At 32.9% G+C, this 15,380-nt stretch overlaps 1 protein-coding gene across 2 annotated transcripts in view; it reads left to right on the plus strand.

The window, feature by feature from the left end:
- The window catches only part of LOC126747989 (protein hu-li tai shao), a 106,172-nt gene that overhangs the window by 45,476 nt on the left and 45,316 nt on the right, over positions 1 to 15,380 (plus strand). For both annotated transcript variants that reach the window (XM_050456979.1, XM_050456980.1), the window contains exons 4-8: positions 742 to 956; positions 8,554 to 8,851; positions 10,891 to 11,127; positions 11,668 to 11,845; positions 12,055 to 12,181. In XM_050456979.1, the coding sequence (XP_050312936.1) occupies positions 742 to 956; positions 8,554 to 8,851; positions 10,891 to 11,127; positions 11,668 to 11,845; positions 12,055 to 12,181 (1,055 nt within the window). The remainder of the gene's footprint in view (positions 1 to 741; positions 957 to 8,553; positions 8,852 to 10,890; positions 11,128 to 11,667; positions 11,846 to 12,054; positions 12,182 to 15,380) is intronic.

A 15,380-nucleotide genomic window follows, 5' to 3' on the forward strand; every position in this document is an offset into this window, starting at 1 on the left:
CATTTTCATATATGAAGAATTCTTATAGCTCAAGTACTTTTTGAGTTAGACTCAGATTTACATGAGGTGGACCTAGAGGAGGCTTAAAGTGGAATTTTAAGGCGATGTCCTTATAGGGCGAAACATTGTCTTAATAACAAACAAGTATCTGTAATTTTGTTGCTGTAGATGTCTCTCTTATTTATATCTGAGTTTGCAGTGAAACATGGATAAATCCAGATGATGATAGTTTTCTTAATCTACAAGCTTATACTATTATTAAATTAGGTTTATCTTTGAGGACATTAAGTGGGGTTGAAAAAAGGGTCTTACACAGTGGGATGGTAGTGTTCAAATGCCTTTAAGGTCTTTTTTATTATTCCAAATATTGAAAAGCATCTTCTAGGATGTTGGAACATCAACTGCATGGTATAAAAATAAGTTTTTCATTGAGTGCATGGCAATCCCAGATCAAATCCAACTCTAGAGGCTAGAATTGACAAAAACTGCAGTGGTACCACCATAATTATATAAAAAGGTGCTAATGCCAATACACAATTTGAAGATAATAACTCATCTCCAGTCAACCAAAGCTCATTATACAGACTTCAATGTCTTCTCATGGATCTTATCCTAAAATCGAATGCTTTTGTAATTCTCCTGTTTGCAAGTAAGGATTGAAAAACTTGGCCAACTAACGTTATTATCTCTTTGAGAAGACTTGATTTTCCCACTAATCCCCCCCCCCCCCCCGGTTTGTAGGTATCGAGTCAATGGGTTATGGCAAAGGCGAGAAAATCCTGAGGTGTAAACTGGCAGCCGTGTTCAGACTGATCGATCTTTACGGGTGGACTCAAAATCCCGGCACCTTAATCACTGCCCGACTGAACCAGGAGGAGGAGCAGTTCCTCGTGAATCCTTACGGGATGCTGTTCCACGAGATGACCGCTTCCAGTTTGATCAAAGTGGATATGCAAGTGAGTTTAACACTGACACTTGATGACAATTATTTATTTCGTCATCAGTTATTAAGTATAGAAATAAATATCAAAGGAAATTGAAGTTAAGTGACAAGTATCACACACTACATGTATAAAACTTCATAGCATTTCACTTAAAATCGTAGTAAGCAATAAGTACGTTATTTATCCCGCGCTTTTGATGTTATTATATCGAAGGTTTGCTTCTTTTTATTTGGCTTCAATTATTTGTAACTTTTTAAGCACAACAATGTTGCCTATTCCAAAAAAAAAGTCAAAATTTTGGGCAATTTTCGATTTTTTCATGTGAAAAATGTTGCTTTTGGGGGTACAAAATCTGTTCTATTGCACTTAGAGAGTTAATTTAAAAACTACCAGTGAGGAAACTGTCGGGGGCTCTAACTCCTTTCCCAACATAATAGATAGAGAATTTAAAAAATTATATGTATTTCCAAAGGGACTGATTCTGTTTTTATTTTAATTTATCCGGTGATTTAAAGGATGAGGAAGAAATCACAACACACAATTTGTTCTGATAAATTCGACCCGTTTAATGAAATAATAATATCCGAAAAAAACACAGCTCTTACTTCAGCGGACACTTGGGCAAAAACTTCTTAAACTAAATAAATTCTTAAAGTTTACATCCATAAACGTTTTAGGTCACTACTTATTTAATTTAGTGAAATAGGGCTTTAGAGATCGATAGGGAGTTATTTTATTTAAAGAGAGAGATTCTTTCACAAAAAATGGAGATTTAAAGGCATACTGGTGCCAATTTAGCGGGTGAACGATGAGAGGGCGCGTGACTTGCCCTATTAAAATCTTGACGGCCACTTCCTGCCCGAATTGACGAGACATACCCAATCTTATTTTCGGTTTTTTTTTTCCAATACTTGCCGATCAAGTGGTGGAGCGGCCTCGAAACCGACCAATAGGATTAAACGTATGTCAGTTGTGAAGGGCCGCGGGGCCATAAATATTTAATTCTAAGTATTATAATTTAGAGGAAACGAGTAGCAATTTGTACAGGGTGAGAAAATTTGAACAGAAACCATGAATTATAATAAACTGGAAAGTTTCAAGAACCTGCTCCAAACAAAAGTCAAAATTTTGGACAATTTTGGATTTTTTCATGTAAAAAACTCTGCTTTTGGGGGACAAATTCTGTTCTATTGTACTTAGAGACTTGATTTAAAAATTACCAGTAAGGAGACCATGAACTATAATAATCTGGAAAGTTTCAAGGATCTACTCCAAACAAAAGTGAAAATTTTGGACAATTTTGGATTTTGTCATGTAAAAAATTCTGCTTTTGGGGGACAAATTCGGTTCTATTGTACTTAGAGACTTGATTTAAAAATTACCAGTAAGGAGACCATGAACTATAATAATCTGGAAAGTTTCAAGAGCCTACTCCAGAAAAAAGTGAAAATTTTGGACAATTTTGGGTTTTTTTAAGTAAAAAATTCTGCTTTTAGGGGACAAATTCCGTTCTATTGTACTTAGAGAGTTGATTTAAAAACTACCAGTAAGGAAACCATGAATTATAATAATCTGGAAAGTTTCAAGGATCTACTCCAAAAAAAAGTCAAAATTTTGGGCAATTTGGGATTTTTTCATGTCCAAAATTCTGCTTTTGGGGGACAAATTCTGTTCTATTGTACTTAGAGACGTGATTTAAAAACTACTATTAAGGAAACCATGAATTATAATAATCTGAAAAGTTTCAAGGATCTACTCCAAAAAAAAGTCAAAATTTTGGGCAATTTTGGATTTTTTCATGTAGAAAATTCTGCTTTTGGGGGACAAATTCTGTTCTATTGTACTTAGAGACTTGATTTAAAAACTACCAGTAAGGAAACCATGAATTATAATAATCTGGAAAGTTTCAAGGATCTACTCCAAAAAAAAGTCAAAATTTTGGGCAATTTGGGATTTTTTCATGTCCAAAATTCTGCTTTTGGGGGACAAATTCTGTTCTATTGTACTTAGAGACTTGATTTAAAAACTACCAGTAAGGAAACCATGAATTATAATAATCTGGAAAGTTTCAAGGATCTACTCCAAAAAAAAGTCAAAATTTTGGGCAATTTTCGATTTTTTCATGTCCAAAATTCTGCTTTTGGGGGACAAATTCTGTTCTATTGTACTTAGAGAGTTGATTTAAAAACTACCACTAAGGAAACCATGAATTATAAAAATCTGAAAAGTTTCAAGGATCTACTCCAAAAAAAAGTCAAAATTTTGGCCAATTTTCGATTTTTTCATGTCCAAAATTCTGCTTTTGGGGGACAAATTCTGTTCTATTGTACTTAGAGACTTGATTTAAAAACTACCAGTTAGGAAACCATGAATTATAATAATCTGGAAAGTTTCAAGGATCTACTCCAAAAAAAAGTCAAAATTTTGGGCAATTTTGGATTTTTTCATGTAAAAAATTCTGCTTTTGGGGGACAAATTCTGTTCTATTGTACTTAGAGACTTGATTTAAAAACTACCAGTTAGGAAACCATGAATTATAATAATCTGGAAAGTTTCAAGGATCTACTCCAAAAAAAAGTCAAAATTTTGGGCAATTTTGGATTTTTTCATGTAAAAAATTCTGCTTTTGGGGGACAAATTCTGTTCTATTGTACTTAGAGACTTGATTTAAAAACTACCAGTTAGGAAACCATGAATTATAATAATCTGGAAAGTTTCAAGGATCTACTCCAAAAAAAAGTCAAAATTTTGGGCAATTTTGGATTTTTTCATGTAAAAAATTCTGCTTTTGGGGGACAAATTCTGTTCTATTGTACTTAGAGACTTGATTTAAAAACTACCAGTTAGGAAACCATGAATTATAATAATCTGGAAAGTTTCAAGGATCTACTCTAACAAAAAGTCAAAATTTTGGGCAATTTTGGGTTTTTTCATGTGAAAAAATCTGCTTTTGGGGGACAAATTCTGTTCTATTGTACTTAGAGACGTGATTTAAAAACTACTATTAAGGAAACCATGAATTATAATAATCTGAAAAGTTTCAAGGATCTACTCCAAAAAAAAGTCAAAATTTTGGGCAATTTTGGGTTTTTTCATGTGAAAAAATCTGCTTTTGGGGGACAAATTCTGTTCTATTGTACTTAGAGACGTGATTTAAAAACTACTATTAAGGAAACCATGAATTATAATAATCTGAAAAGTTTCAAGGATCTACTCCAAAAAAAAGTGAAAATTTTGGACAATTTTGGGTTTTTTTAAGTAAAAAATTCTGCTTTTAGGGGACAAATTCCGTTCTATTGTACTTAGAGAGTTGATTTAAAAACTACCACTAAGGAAACCATGAATTATAAAAATCTGAAAAGTTTCAAGGATCTACTCCAAAAAAAAGTCAAAATTTTGGCCAATTTTCGATTTTTTCATGTCCAAAATTCTGCTTTTGGGGGACAAATTCTGTTCTATTGTACTTAGAGACTTGATTTAAAAACTACCAGTTAGGAAACCATGAATTATAATAATCTGGAAAGTTTCAAGGATCTACTCCAAAAAAAAGTCAAAATTTTGGGCAATTTTGGATTTTTTCATGTAAAAAATTCTGCTTTTGGGGGACAAATTCTGTTCTATTGTACTTAGAGACTTGATTTAAAAACTACCAGTTAGGAAACCATGAATTATAATAATCTGGAAAGTTTCAAGGATCTACTCCAAAAAAAAGTCAAAATTTTGGGCAATTTTGGATTTTTTCATGTAAAAAATTCTGCTTTTGGGGGACAAATTCTGTTCTATTGTACTTAGAGACTTGATTTAAAAACTACCAGTTAGGAAACCATGAATTATAATAATCTGGAAAGTTTCAAGGATCTACTCCAAAAAAAAGTCAAAATTTTGGGCAATTTTGGATTTTTTCATGTAAAAAATTCTGCTTTTGGGGGACAAATTCTGTTCTATTGTACTTAGAGACTTGATTTAAAAACTACCAGTTAGGAAACCATGAATTATAATAATCTGGAAAGTTTCAAGGATCTACTCTAACAAAAAGTCAAAATTTTGGGCAATTTTGGGTTTTTTCATGTGAAAAAATCTGCTTTTGGGGGACAAATTCTGTTCTATTGTACTTAGAGACGTGATTTAAAAACTACTATTAAGGAAACCATGAATTATAATAATCTGAAAAGTTTCAAGGATCTACTCCAAAAAAAAGTCAAAATTTTGGGCAATTTGGGATTTTTTCATGTCCAAAATTCTGCTTTTGGGGGACAAATTCTGTTCTATTGTACTTAGAGACTTGATTTAAAAACTACCAGTTAGGAAACCATAAATTATAATAATCTGAAAAGTTTCAAGGATCTACTCCAAAAAAAAGTCAAAATTTTGGGCAATTTTGGATTTTTTCAGTAAAAAATTCTGCTTTTGGGGGACAAATTCTGTTCTATTGTACCTAGAGACTTGATTTAAAAACTACCAGTAAGGAAACCATGAATTATATTAATCTGGAAAGTTTCAAGGATCTACTCCAAAAAAAAGTCAAAATTTTGGGCAATTTTGGATTTTTTCAGTAAAAAATTCTGCTTTTGGGGGACAAATTCTGTTCTATTGTACCTAGAGACTTGATTTAAAAACTACCAGTAAGGAAACCATGAATTATATTAATCTGGAAAGTTTCAAGGATCTACTCCAAAAAAAAGTCAAAATTTTGGGCAATTTTCGATTTTTTCATGTTCAAAATTCTGCTTTTGGGGGACAAATTCTGTTCTATTGTACTTAGAGACTTGATTTAAAAACTACCAGTTAGGAAACCATGAATTATAATAATCTGGAAAGTTTCAAGGATCTACTCCAAAAAAAAGTCAAAATTTTGGGCAATTTTGGATTTTTTCATGTCCAAAATTCTGCTTTTGGGGGACAAATTCTGTTCTATTGTACTTAGAGACTTGATTTAAAAACTACCAGTTAGGAAACCATGAATTATAATAATCTGGAAAGTTTCAAGGATCTACTCCAAAAAAAAGTCAAAATTTTGGCCAATTTTCGATTTTTTCATGTCCAAAATTCTGCTTTTGGGGGACAAATTCTGTTCTATTGTACTTAGAGACTTGATTTAAAAACTACCAGTTAGGAAACCATGAATTATAATAATCTGGAAAGTTTCAAGGATCTACTCCAAAAAAAAGTCAAAATTTTGGGCAATTTTGGATTTTTTCATGTAAAAAATTCTGCTTTTGGGGGACAAATTCTGTTCTATTGTACTTAGAGACTTGATTTAAAAACTACCAGTTAGGAAACCATGAATTATAATAATCTGGAAAGTTTCAAGGATCTACTCCAAAAAAAAGTCAAAATTTTGGGCAATTTTGGATTTTTTCAGTAAAAAATTCTGCTTTTGGGGGACAAATTCTGTTCTATTGTACCTAGAGACTTGATTTAAAAACTACCAGTAAGGAAACCATGAATTATAATAATCTGGAAAGTTTCAAGGATCTACTCCAAAAAAAAGTCAAAATTTTGGGCAATTTTCGATTTTTTCATGTCCAAAATTCTGCTTTTGGGGGACAAATTCTGTTCTATTGTACTTAGAGAGTTGATTTAAAAACTACCACTAAGGAAACCATGAATTATAAAAATCTGAAAAGTTTCAAGGATCTACTCCAAAAAAAAGTCAAAATTTTGGCCAATTTTCGATTTTTTCATGTCCAAAATTCTGCTTTTGGGGGACAAATTCTGTTCTATTGTACTTAGAGACTTGATTTAAAAACTACCAGTTAGGAAACCATAAATTATAATAATCTGAAAAGTTTCAAGGATCTACTCCAAAAAAAAGTCAAAATTTTGGGCAATTTTGGATTTTTTCAGTAAAAAATTCTGCTTTTGGGGGACAAATTCTGTTCTATTGTACTTAGAGAGTTGATTTAAAAACTACCACTAAGGAAACCATGAATTATAAAAATCTGAAAAGTTTCAAGGATCTACTCCAAAAAAAAGTCAAAATTTTGGCCAATTTTCGATTTTTTCATGTCCAAAATTCTGCTTTTGGGGGACAAATTCTGTTCTATTGTACTTAGAGACTTGATTTAAAAACTACCAGTTAGGAAACCATAAATTATAATAATCTGAAAAGTTTCAAGGATCTACTCCAAAAAAAAGTCAAAATTTTGGGCAATTTTGGATTTTTTCAGTAAAAAATTCTGCTTTTGGGGGACAAATTCTGTTCTATTGTACCTAGAGACTTGATTTAAAAACTACCAGTAAGGAAACCATGAATTATATTAATCTGGAAAGTTTCAAGGATCTACTCCAAAAAAAAGTCAAAATTTTGGGCAATTTTCGATTTTTTCATGTTCAAAATTCTGCTTTTGGGGGACAAATTCTGTTCTATTGTACTTAGAGACTTGATTTAAAAACTACCAGTTAGGAAACCATGAATTATAATAAACTGGAATGTTTCAAGGATCAACTCTAACAAAAAGTCAAAATTTTGGGCAATTTTGGGTCTTTTCATGTCCAAAATTCTGCTTTTGGGGGACAAATTCTGTTCTATTGTACTTAGAGACTTGATTTAAAAACTACCAGTAAGGAAACCATGAATTATAATAATCTGGAAAGTTTCAAGGATCTACTCTAAAAAAAAAGTCAAAATTTTGGGCAATTTTGGATTTTTTCATGTGAAAAATTCTGCTTTTGGGGGACAAATTCTGTTCTATTGTACTTAGAGAGTTGATTTAAAAACTACCAGTAAGGAAAGCATGAATTATAATAATCTGGAAAGTTTCAAAGACCTACTCCAAAAAAAAGTCAATTTTGGGCAATTTTCCATTTTTTCATGTCCAAAATTCTGCTTTTGGGGGACAAATTCTGTTCTATTGTACTTAGAGACTTCATTTTAAAACTACCAGTAAGGAAACCATGAATTATAATAATTTGGAAGGTTTTCAGGACCTACTCCAAAAAAAGGTTAAAATTAGTGATGCAGTGTTGTCAGTTCTTCAGATAATTATTAATATTTTTTAATATTATTTTAGTTCTTGATGTATATCATCACTATTTTTTATATTTATTGCGTTTAAAACATCTTGACAAATATCAGTTGATATATCGTCGCCTCAGAGCAACAAGGATATGTAAAAAAAATAGTTCCGAGATAATTGCAAATAAAGATTCGGCGGATATTAACTTTAGGTCACATGTAACACAAGGATATGTGATATATTAAATTAGGGAATATTTTAAAGGGATATCGTAGTATTGCATCAAGTAAAGCCATTCTTTGCTGGTATCGCAAAGAATGCCTTTACTTGATTTAATATGCAGTTATCTCAGAATCGCTTTTCTTTTAGATGCCCTAGTGTTAATCTGAGGCGACGATATGTCAATGAAACCTGTGCTACCTAAAGCATATAGTTTTTTAGTTTGTTCTTTTAAGTTTATCTGCTTTGTATCAATCATAATTTGTCTTATTATCAGGAATTTCCTGTAAGACAATGTTTGGTAAGTAAATAAATAAAAGTCACTAGTTTTATCATAAGACGTCTTGTTTTAAATTTTACATTTGATTGGCTGTTTTACAACTAGCGCGTTGCACAATCTGCAGTTTTCTTGACGCGATTCTCGGTTTTAGGGTGGCGTTTTAGAGCAGGGCACCACCAATTTCTCGGTCAACGTGACCGCGTTTTCGTTGCACGCGGCGGTACACGCGGCCCGACCCGATCTGCGATGCATCATTCACGTCCACACCCCCTCGGTGGTGGCGGTTTCGGCACTAAAACACGGACTGTTGCCCCTCAGTCAGGAGAGCGTCGTGATCGGCGAGATTAGCGCGCACCCTTATCTCGGCGGCCTATTGGACGACGACGAAAAGGAGAAATTGGCCCGGAATTTGGGGCCGCTTAATAAGGTGCTCCTGTTAACAAACCAAGGTATGTAATTAACAGTTTTTAAACTTTTAGCTGTTAAATTAACACTTTTTAAACGTTAAATATACGTTCAATGTTTGAACAAATGTGCAATAAAAACCGTTTGTTTAACAGTGTCAAACTCTTCAACGAACCGTATGTTTGCACTTATTAAGATTTAATTAATTATTATTGCTTTTTTACAATTTAAACAATTTTTCCAAAGGCAGCAATAGTCTAAACGCTTAATGTTAAATCAACATTTTTGAGAATTCTATAACTACTACTAATAGTTATAGAATGCATTTAGGATGAAAAATACGACATAAAAAAATACAATTTTTATACAATATTTATTACAACTGATTAAAAACCCTTACGGATGGCTTAATTTTAATTAATTAATTTTTTGCTTCAAATCGTCAACATTATTTGGTCTATTCACATAAACTTGGACGTCAAATTGGCCCATAAGAAAAAATCTAACGGGGTTATATCCGGTGACCTTGCTGGCCACTCAATTAGTCCTCTTTGTCCAATCCATTTGTTAGGAAAAAATTGCATGAGGAACTGTTTGAAAATAATAAGGTTTACTTATTTTTTATGTTGGCGTCATAATTTCTTGTTGAGGCACCCTTTATAGAAATTTTTTATTTCAAAAAACGCTCGTGACAATACTAATCAAAAAAAATAAAGAAAAAAAAAACCGCCTGAATTTGTTCCTTTCATCGTGAATCCACTGTACAGTGGTAGTTTTACAATCAAGAAATATACTTAATAAGAAACGATAAAATTGTCTATCTTAAAATAAATCATTTTTTTAATAACAATTTGTGAAATTGAAGGAGGCTTATAACAAAAAAGTTAATTCTTAGCATTCTTTTAAACCTCATAAGCTTAAAAAGAATTTGTTAATTCGGCCTTATTATTTTCGAGCAGTTCTTGTTGCAACTTTTCCTAAGAGATGGATGGGACGAAGAGGATCGATTGAGTGGGCACGAAGATCACCGGATATAACCCCATTAGATATTTTCTTATGGGGCTATTGGAGTCCAAAGTTTATGTAAATAGACCAAATAATGTTGATGATTTAAAGCAAAGAATTAGACAAATTCTGTTGTGCTGTACTTAGAGAGGTGATTTAAAAACTACCAGTAAGGAAACCATGAATTATAATGATCTGGTAAGTTTCAAAGGTCTACTCCAGAAAAAAGTGAAAATTTTGGTCAATTTTCGGTTTTTGTCATGTGAAAAACTGCTTTTAGGGAACAAATTCCGTTCTATTGTACCTATAGAGGTGATTTAAAAACTACCAGTAAGGAAATTATGAATTATAATAATCTGGAAAGTTTCAAAGGTCTACTCCAGAAAAAAGTGAAAATTTTGGTCAATTTTCGGTTTTTGTCATATGGAAAACTGCTTTTGGGGGATAAATTCTGTTCCATTGCACTTAGAGAGTTGATTTGAAAAATACCAGTAAGGAAACCATGAATTATAATAATCTGGAAAGTTTCAAAGGTCTACTCTAGAAAAAAGTCAACATTTTGGTCAATTTTCGGTTTTTGTCATGTGAGAAATTGCTTTTGGGGGACAAATTCTGTTCTATTATACTTAGAGAGTTGATTTAAAAACTACCAGTAAGGAAACCATGAATTATAATAATCTGGAAAGTTTTAAAGGTGTACTCCAGAAAAAAGTGAAAATTTTGGGCATTTTTGGTTTTTTTCATGTGAAAAACTGCTTTTGGGGTACAAATTCTGTTCTATTGTACTCAGAGAGTTGATTTAAAAACTACCAGTAAGGAAACCATGAATTATAACAATCTGGAAAGTTTCAAAGGACTACTCCAGAAAAAAGTCAAAATTTTGGGCATTTTTGGTTTTTTTCATGTGAAAAACTGCTTTTGGGGTACAAATTCTGTTCTATTATACTTAGAGAGTTGATTTAAAAACTATTTTATTGAATCAATCATTTTCATGAATAACAAACCTCGAAATGTTGATCTGTTGATCTTGTTTTCTCGGCACAGTTAGTGGTTCTATTGATTTAACGTTACGTGTTAGGTGCCCTCTGCTGTGGCGAGACAATAGAGGAGGCCTTCTACAACGCGCGAAACACGATCTTGGCCTCCGAATCGCAGCTCAAACTTCTGCCAGTAGGCGTAGACAATTTAGTTTTACTGAACGACGAAGCGAGAAAGAAGATCTACGAGGCGGCCCATCGGGCTCCCGAAAGCACCCCGAGACCCGATCAACCCTCCATATTGGAGGGCAAAGTCGAAAGGAAATGGAGAGTGGGCGGTAAGTTTCTTTTTATTACAATAACATTCCGATAGATTCTATACTAAAAAACATTATCTACTTTCCAACAATAATAATCACAATCTTGAACGCTGTAAGTATCGCTTCTATGCAGATGATACGCAGTTGAATCACTCCTTTGCACCTTCTGATTATTTAACTGCTTTGAAAATATAAATGCTGTAACGAAGTTATAAGATTTTGTCTTTATTTTATAGTAATAAGGGTTAGCCCAGGCAGTATTTTATAAGAAAATTTGGTCCGTTAACATTTAACCAAAAAAGGCACATTTTAATCTTTACCTGTGAGTCATGAGGGGTTTATACTCGTAAATATACATAAAGGAGCCAACTTAAAGAGGTTTTTAGCCGGATAGCACCATGGAAAGGTTCGATTTCTTATAGGTTATACCTAGTTCTCCGTTGACTATGTTGTAGTCCCTGGCCTTAATTGTTTTGGCACATTATTTGTCCTAATATTTATCCCATATAAGACCTTTCGAATATTTAGTTCCAACGGTGAGTTTTTTGCGTTTTATAGGTATTGAATTCGAAGCACTGATGCGTATGCTGGACAACGCCGGTTTTCGCACCGGATACATTTACAGACATCCACTGGTCAAAGGGGAACCACCGAAACCGAAGAACGACGTCGAAGTACCCCCGGCAGTTTCTTCCCTGGGGTACTTATTGGAGGAAGAAGAACTGTATAGGCAAGGGTAAGTGCTCTGCTACTTTACTCCATCAATTTCGTTATTTCATTTATTTACAATACAGATTTTGACTTGATTAGTTAAATTCAAATTGAATAAAGTGCTTTTGATTGAGGATAAAACACAATCACATCTTAAGACTTATGACAAGTGGAGAGAACAACCGAACATCAGTTAAAAACTGTGTAACATAACATGTATCTTCCTTTTTTTAGTCTATGGAAGAAGATTGAGGGGGGCAGAAAAGGTCACGACCGTAGCCGTTGGCTAAATTCACCGAACGTTTATCAAAAGGTGGAGATCTTAGAGACCGGCACCCCCGATCCGAAGAAGATTACTAAGGTAGAGATAATTAAATTTGAAGATAAAGAATAAACATTTAACTCTTAAGCTTTTATTATTAGGCAATTATTAGTGACAAGAAGTGCGGAACAAACGTTCAAAAAGGAATAGTATCTATTTATTTTTTAACTGAAGCATTAAATTTAATCAATGCAAACGAAAATTTGACATTGATTGGATAAAAACTAATGTTTTCGTTGCAGTTACATTCTTCAGGATCATCAGTTTGGTCCATGTCTTTTATATTGACACAATTTTTTTAAGTCTTTTTATTCAAATATAGTTTTGAACAAAAATACCAAATTATTCATTAAAACAGAGTTCAATAAGTCCTTAGAACATCCGAGACTATTAACTAGAAAACTGACAAAAAATCAGCTTCATCCGTTGTGTGGTTCCATTTCTATTGTCCATTAAAGTTTGTTAATAATAATGGAGAAAAGTGAAGGCACTGTTTACAATTGGATAAATGAGTTTTTTATCTACAAAGGATAAACATCGTTTTATTAGATAGAAAATTAAAAAAGTCACCGGGAGCCAAATCTGCCGAACACGATGGACGTTGTAACAATTGGAATTTCAATTCTCTAATGCTTTGTCTTGACTTTGAAGATTTCTCTTTTAATGAAAATGTTGATATCTTGGGAACAAAATGCTTATATCTCTGCAACCGAGAGAGACAGAAACTTGAAAATTGGACCATGAGTTCTTCTCATGAAATTGTTTAAAATCTATTTAAGAGTTTTTAAAAAAAAGGGAAAATTAAAAAATTTGTCTTGGAAGTTGAGAGGATTTTTTATACCTGAAAATTTCGATATCGCAGTGACAAAGTGCTAATATCTCTGTAACCAAGAGAGATAGAAACATAAAAACTGAATCAGAAAAAAGTCACCGGGGGCCAAATCTGCCGAACACGATGGATGTTGTAACAATTAGAATTTCAATTCTGGATTTTTTTATTTTTTAAAATATTGTCAATATTTTCGGAAATGGTCATTTCCGTATTTTGACATTCCCCCATAGGATTCGGCACTTAAAAACTGAATCTGAAAAAGTCACTGGAGGCCTAATCTGCCGAATACGATGGATGCTGTAACAATTCGAACTTCAATTCTGTAATGCTTCGTCTTGGACTTTGAGGATTTTCCTTTTAATGGAAATTTCGATAACTTAGAGACAAAATGCTCATATCTCTGCAACCAAGAGAGATAGAAACTTCAAAATTCAAACAGATAAAAGTCACCGGGGGCCAAATCTGCCGAATACGATGGATACTGTAACTATTGGAATTTGAATCCTCTAATTTTGGCCATCGATGTAGAAGGACTTTTTTTCTTTCAAAATGTTTAAGTCCCGAACGCATTTTGACATTCCGCTATAGGATTCGGCACCCGCCCTTATTCCGATTGGTTGCCGTCAATCTATGAGCTGTTTAATACAGCGAATCGTACAGCGGAATATTTAGGAGGTGCCGAAATCCATAGTGGAATGTCACTTGAGATCTACGCAAATTGCGAGCGTATTTACACAGATGGCGCGGTTTTAAATCGCGAGAGAGGCATTTAATTTATGGTAATGATGATTTTATACATAGATCCAGATAAAATCGATAGAATAGTAGATTTAGATCATCATATTCTGAATTAATATTCTATGTTCTAATATATTGGAACAGGTAATAAATCCGTTTAATATTAGCACCATATTATTGTCCGAAAACATATCTATGTTTAGAGAGTTATGTAAACTTATTGTAAAAGAATACATAACAATTAACGGTGCCGAAATGCATGGTGGAATATCAAGGTTGTTTTTTTAATATTTACGCTGGTTTTTTCATTTGTCTTATTATGAATATGTAATTTGATATGTAATCGATTTTCAACGGTTAAAAAACCTTACAACAGATGGGACATGTAATCATTTTAATTTTTACGTAAAATGAATAATGTATATGCAATTCTGAATATTATTCAATTAATATTAAAAAAAAAAATTACGCAACGCCCTCTACAACTTCGTTTATGTTAAACAAACTCTCTTTAAAGTGAAATAAAAACATGAAAGTGAAGGTGAAACCATATTCACCTTATTACTTGATATTCCGCCATACGATTCGGCACCGTACTTCAATCATTGACTAATCAGAATCCTATAGTGGAATGTTAAAATGCGTTAGGGATTTACATTGAAAATGATCGCTTCCGAAAATATTGACAACTATTGAAAGAAAAAAATCCTTCTACATCGATGGCCAAAATTACAGGATTCAAATTCCAATTATTACAGCATCCATCGTATTCGGCAGATTTGGTCCCTGGTGACTTTTTTCTGTTTGAATTTTGAAGTTTCTGTCTCTCTTGGTTGCAAAGATATGAGCATTTTGTCTCTAATATATCGAAATTTCCATTAAAAGAAAAATCCTCAAAGTCCAAGACGAAGCATTACAGAACTGAAGTTCCAATTGTTCCAACATCCATCGTATTTGGCAGATTTCGCTTCCAGTGATTTTTTTCTGTTTTAATTTTTAAGTTTCTATCTCTCTTGGTTGAAGAGATATTAGCATTTTGTCATTTTTGTGCAAATTTCTTAATTTTCACAATTTTTTTGAAAAAAATACTCTTAAAATGATACTCTATATACAGGGTGTCCCAAAAGTATGGACACACCCAAATATCTTGGGAAATATGGGCGCAAAAAAAAATCTTCAAATACAAAAGTTTTGGGAAATCAATTGGTGCATCTGATGGTGACCTTAAACTTGACCTAGGTTATTTGAAGGTCAAAGCGATTTTTTTAAATGGGAACCCCTATTTTTGACACCGGATTCTGAAAGAGCGGAAAATTCTACGTCCGGGTATGTATTGATATATTTGAAGTAATCCCGAGAGGTCAAATAGATGTCAAATAATGACTTATTAAAAATCTCGCGAGTTCAGTGGTAAAAGAAAACAAATAAAGGTCATACCCTAGGTAAGGCTTAACGAGGAACCCAACGGTGACCTTGGATTTGACGTTGAACCTCATTTTCAAGGTTATTTGAAGGTCGACCTCATTTCTTCAAGTGGAAATCATTATTATTTGACCTCTATTCGACCTCTTGGGATTACTCCAACCTCATACCTCAATACATACCCGGACGTAAAATTTTCCGCTCTTTCACAATCCGGTGTCAAAAATAGGGGTTCCCATTTAAAAA

The sequence above is a fragment of the Anthonomus grandis genome, chromosome 20 (genome assembly GCF_022605725.1).
Source record: "Anthonomus grandis grandis chromosome 20, icAntGran1.3, whole genome shotgun sequence".
NCBI lineage: Eukaryota > Metazoa > Arthropoda > Insecta > Coleoptera > Curculionidae > Anthonomus > Anthonomus grandis.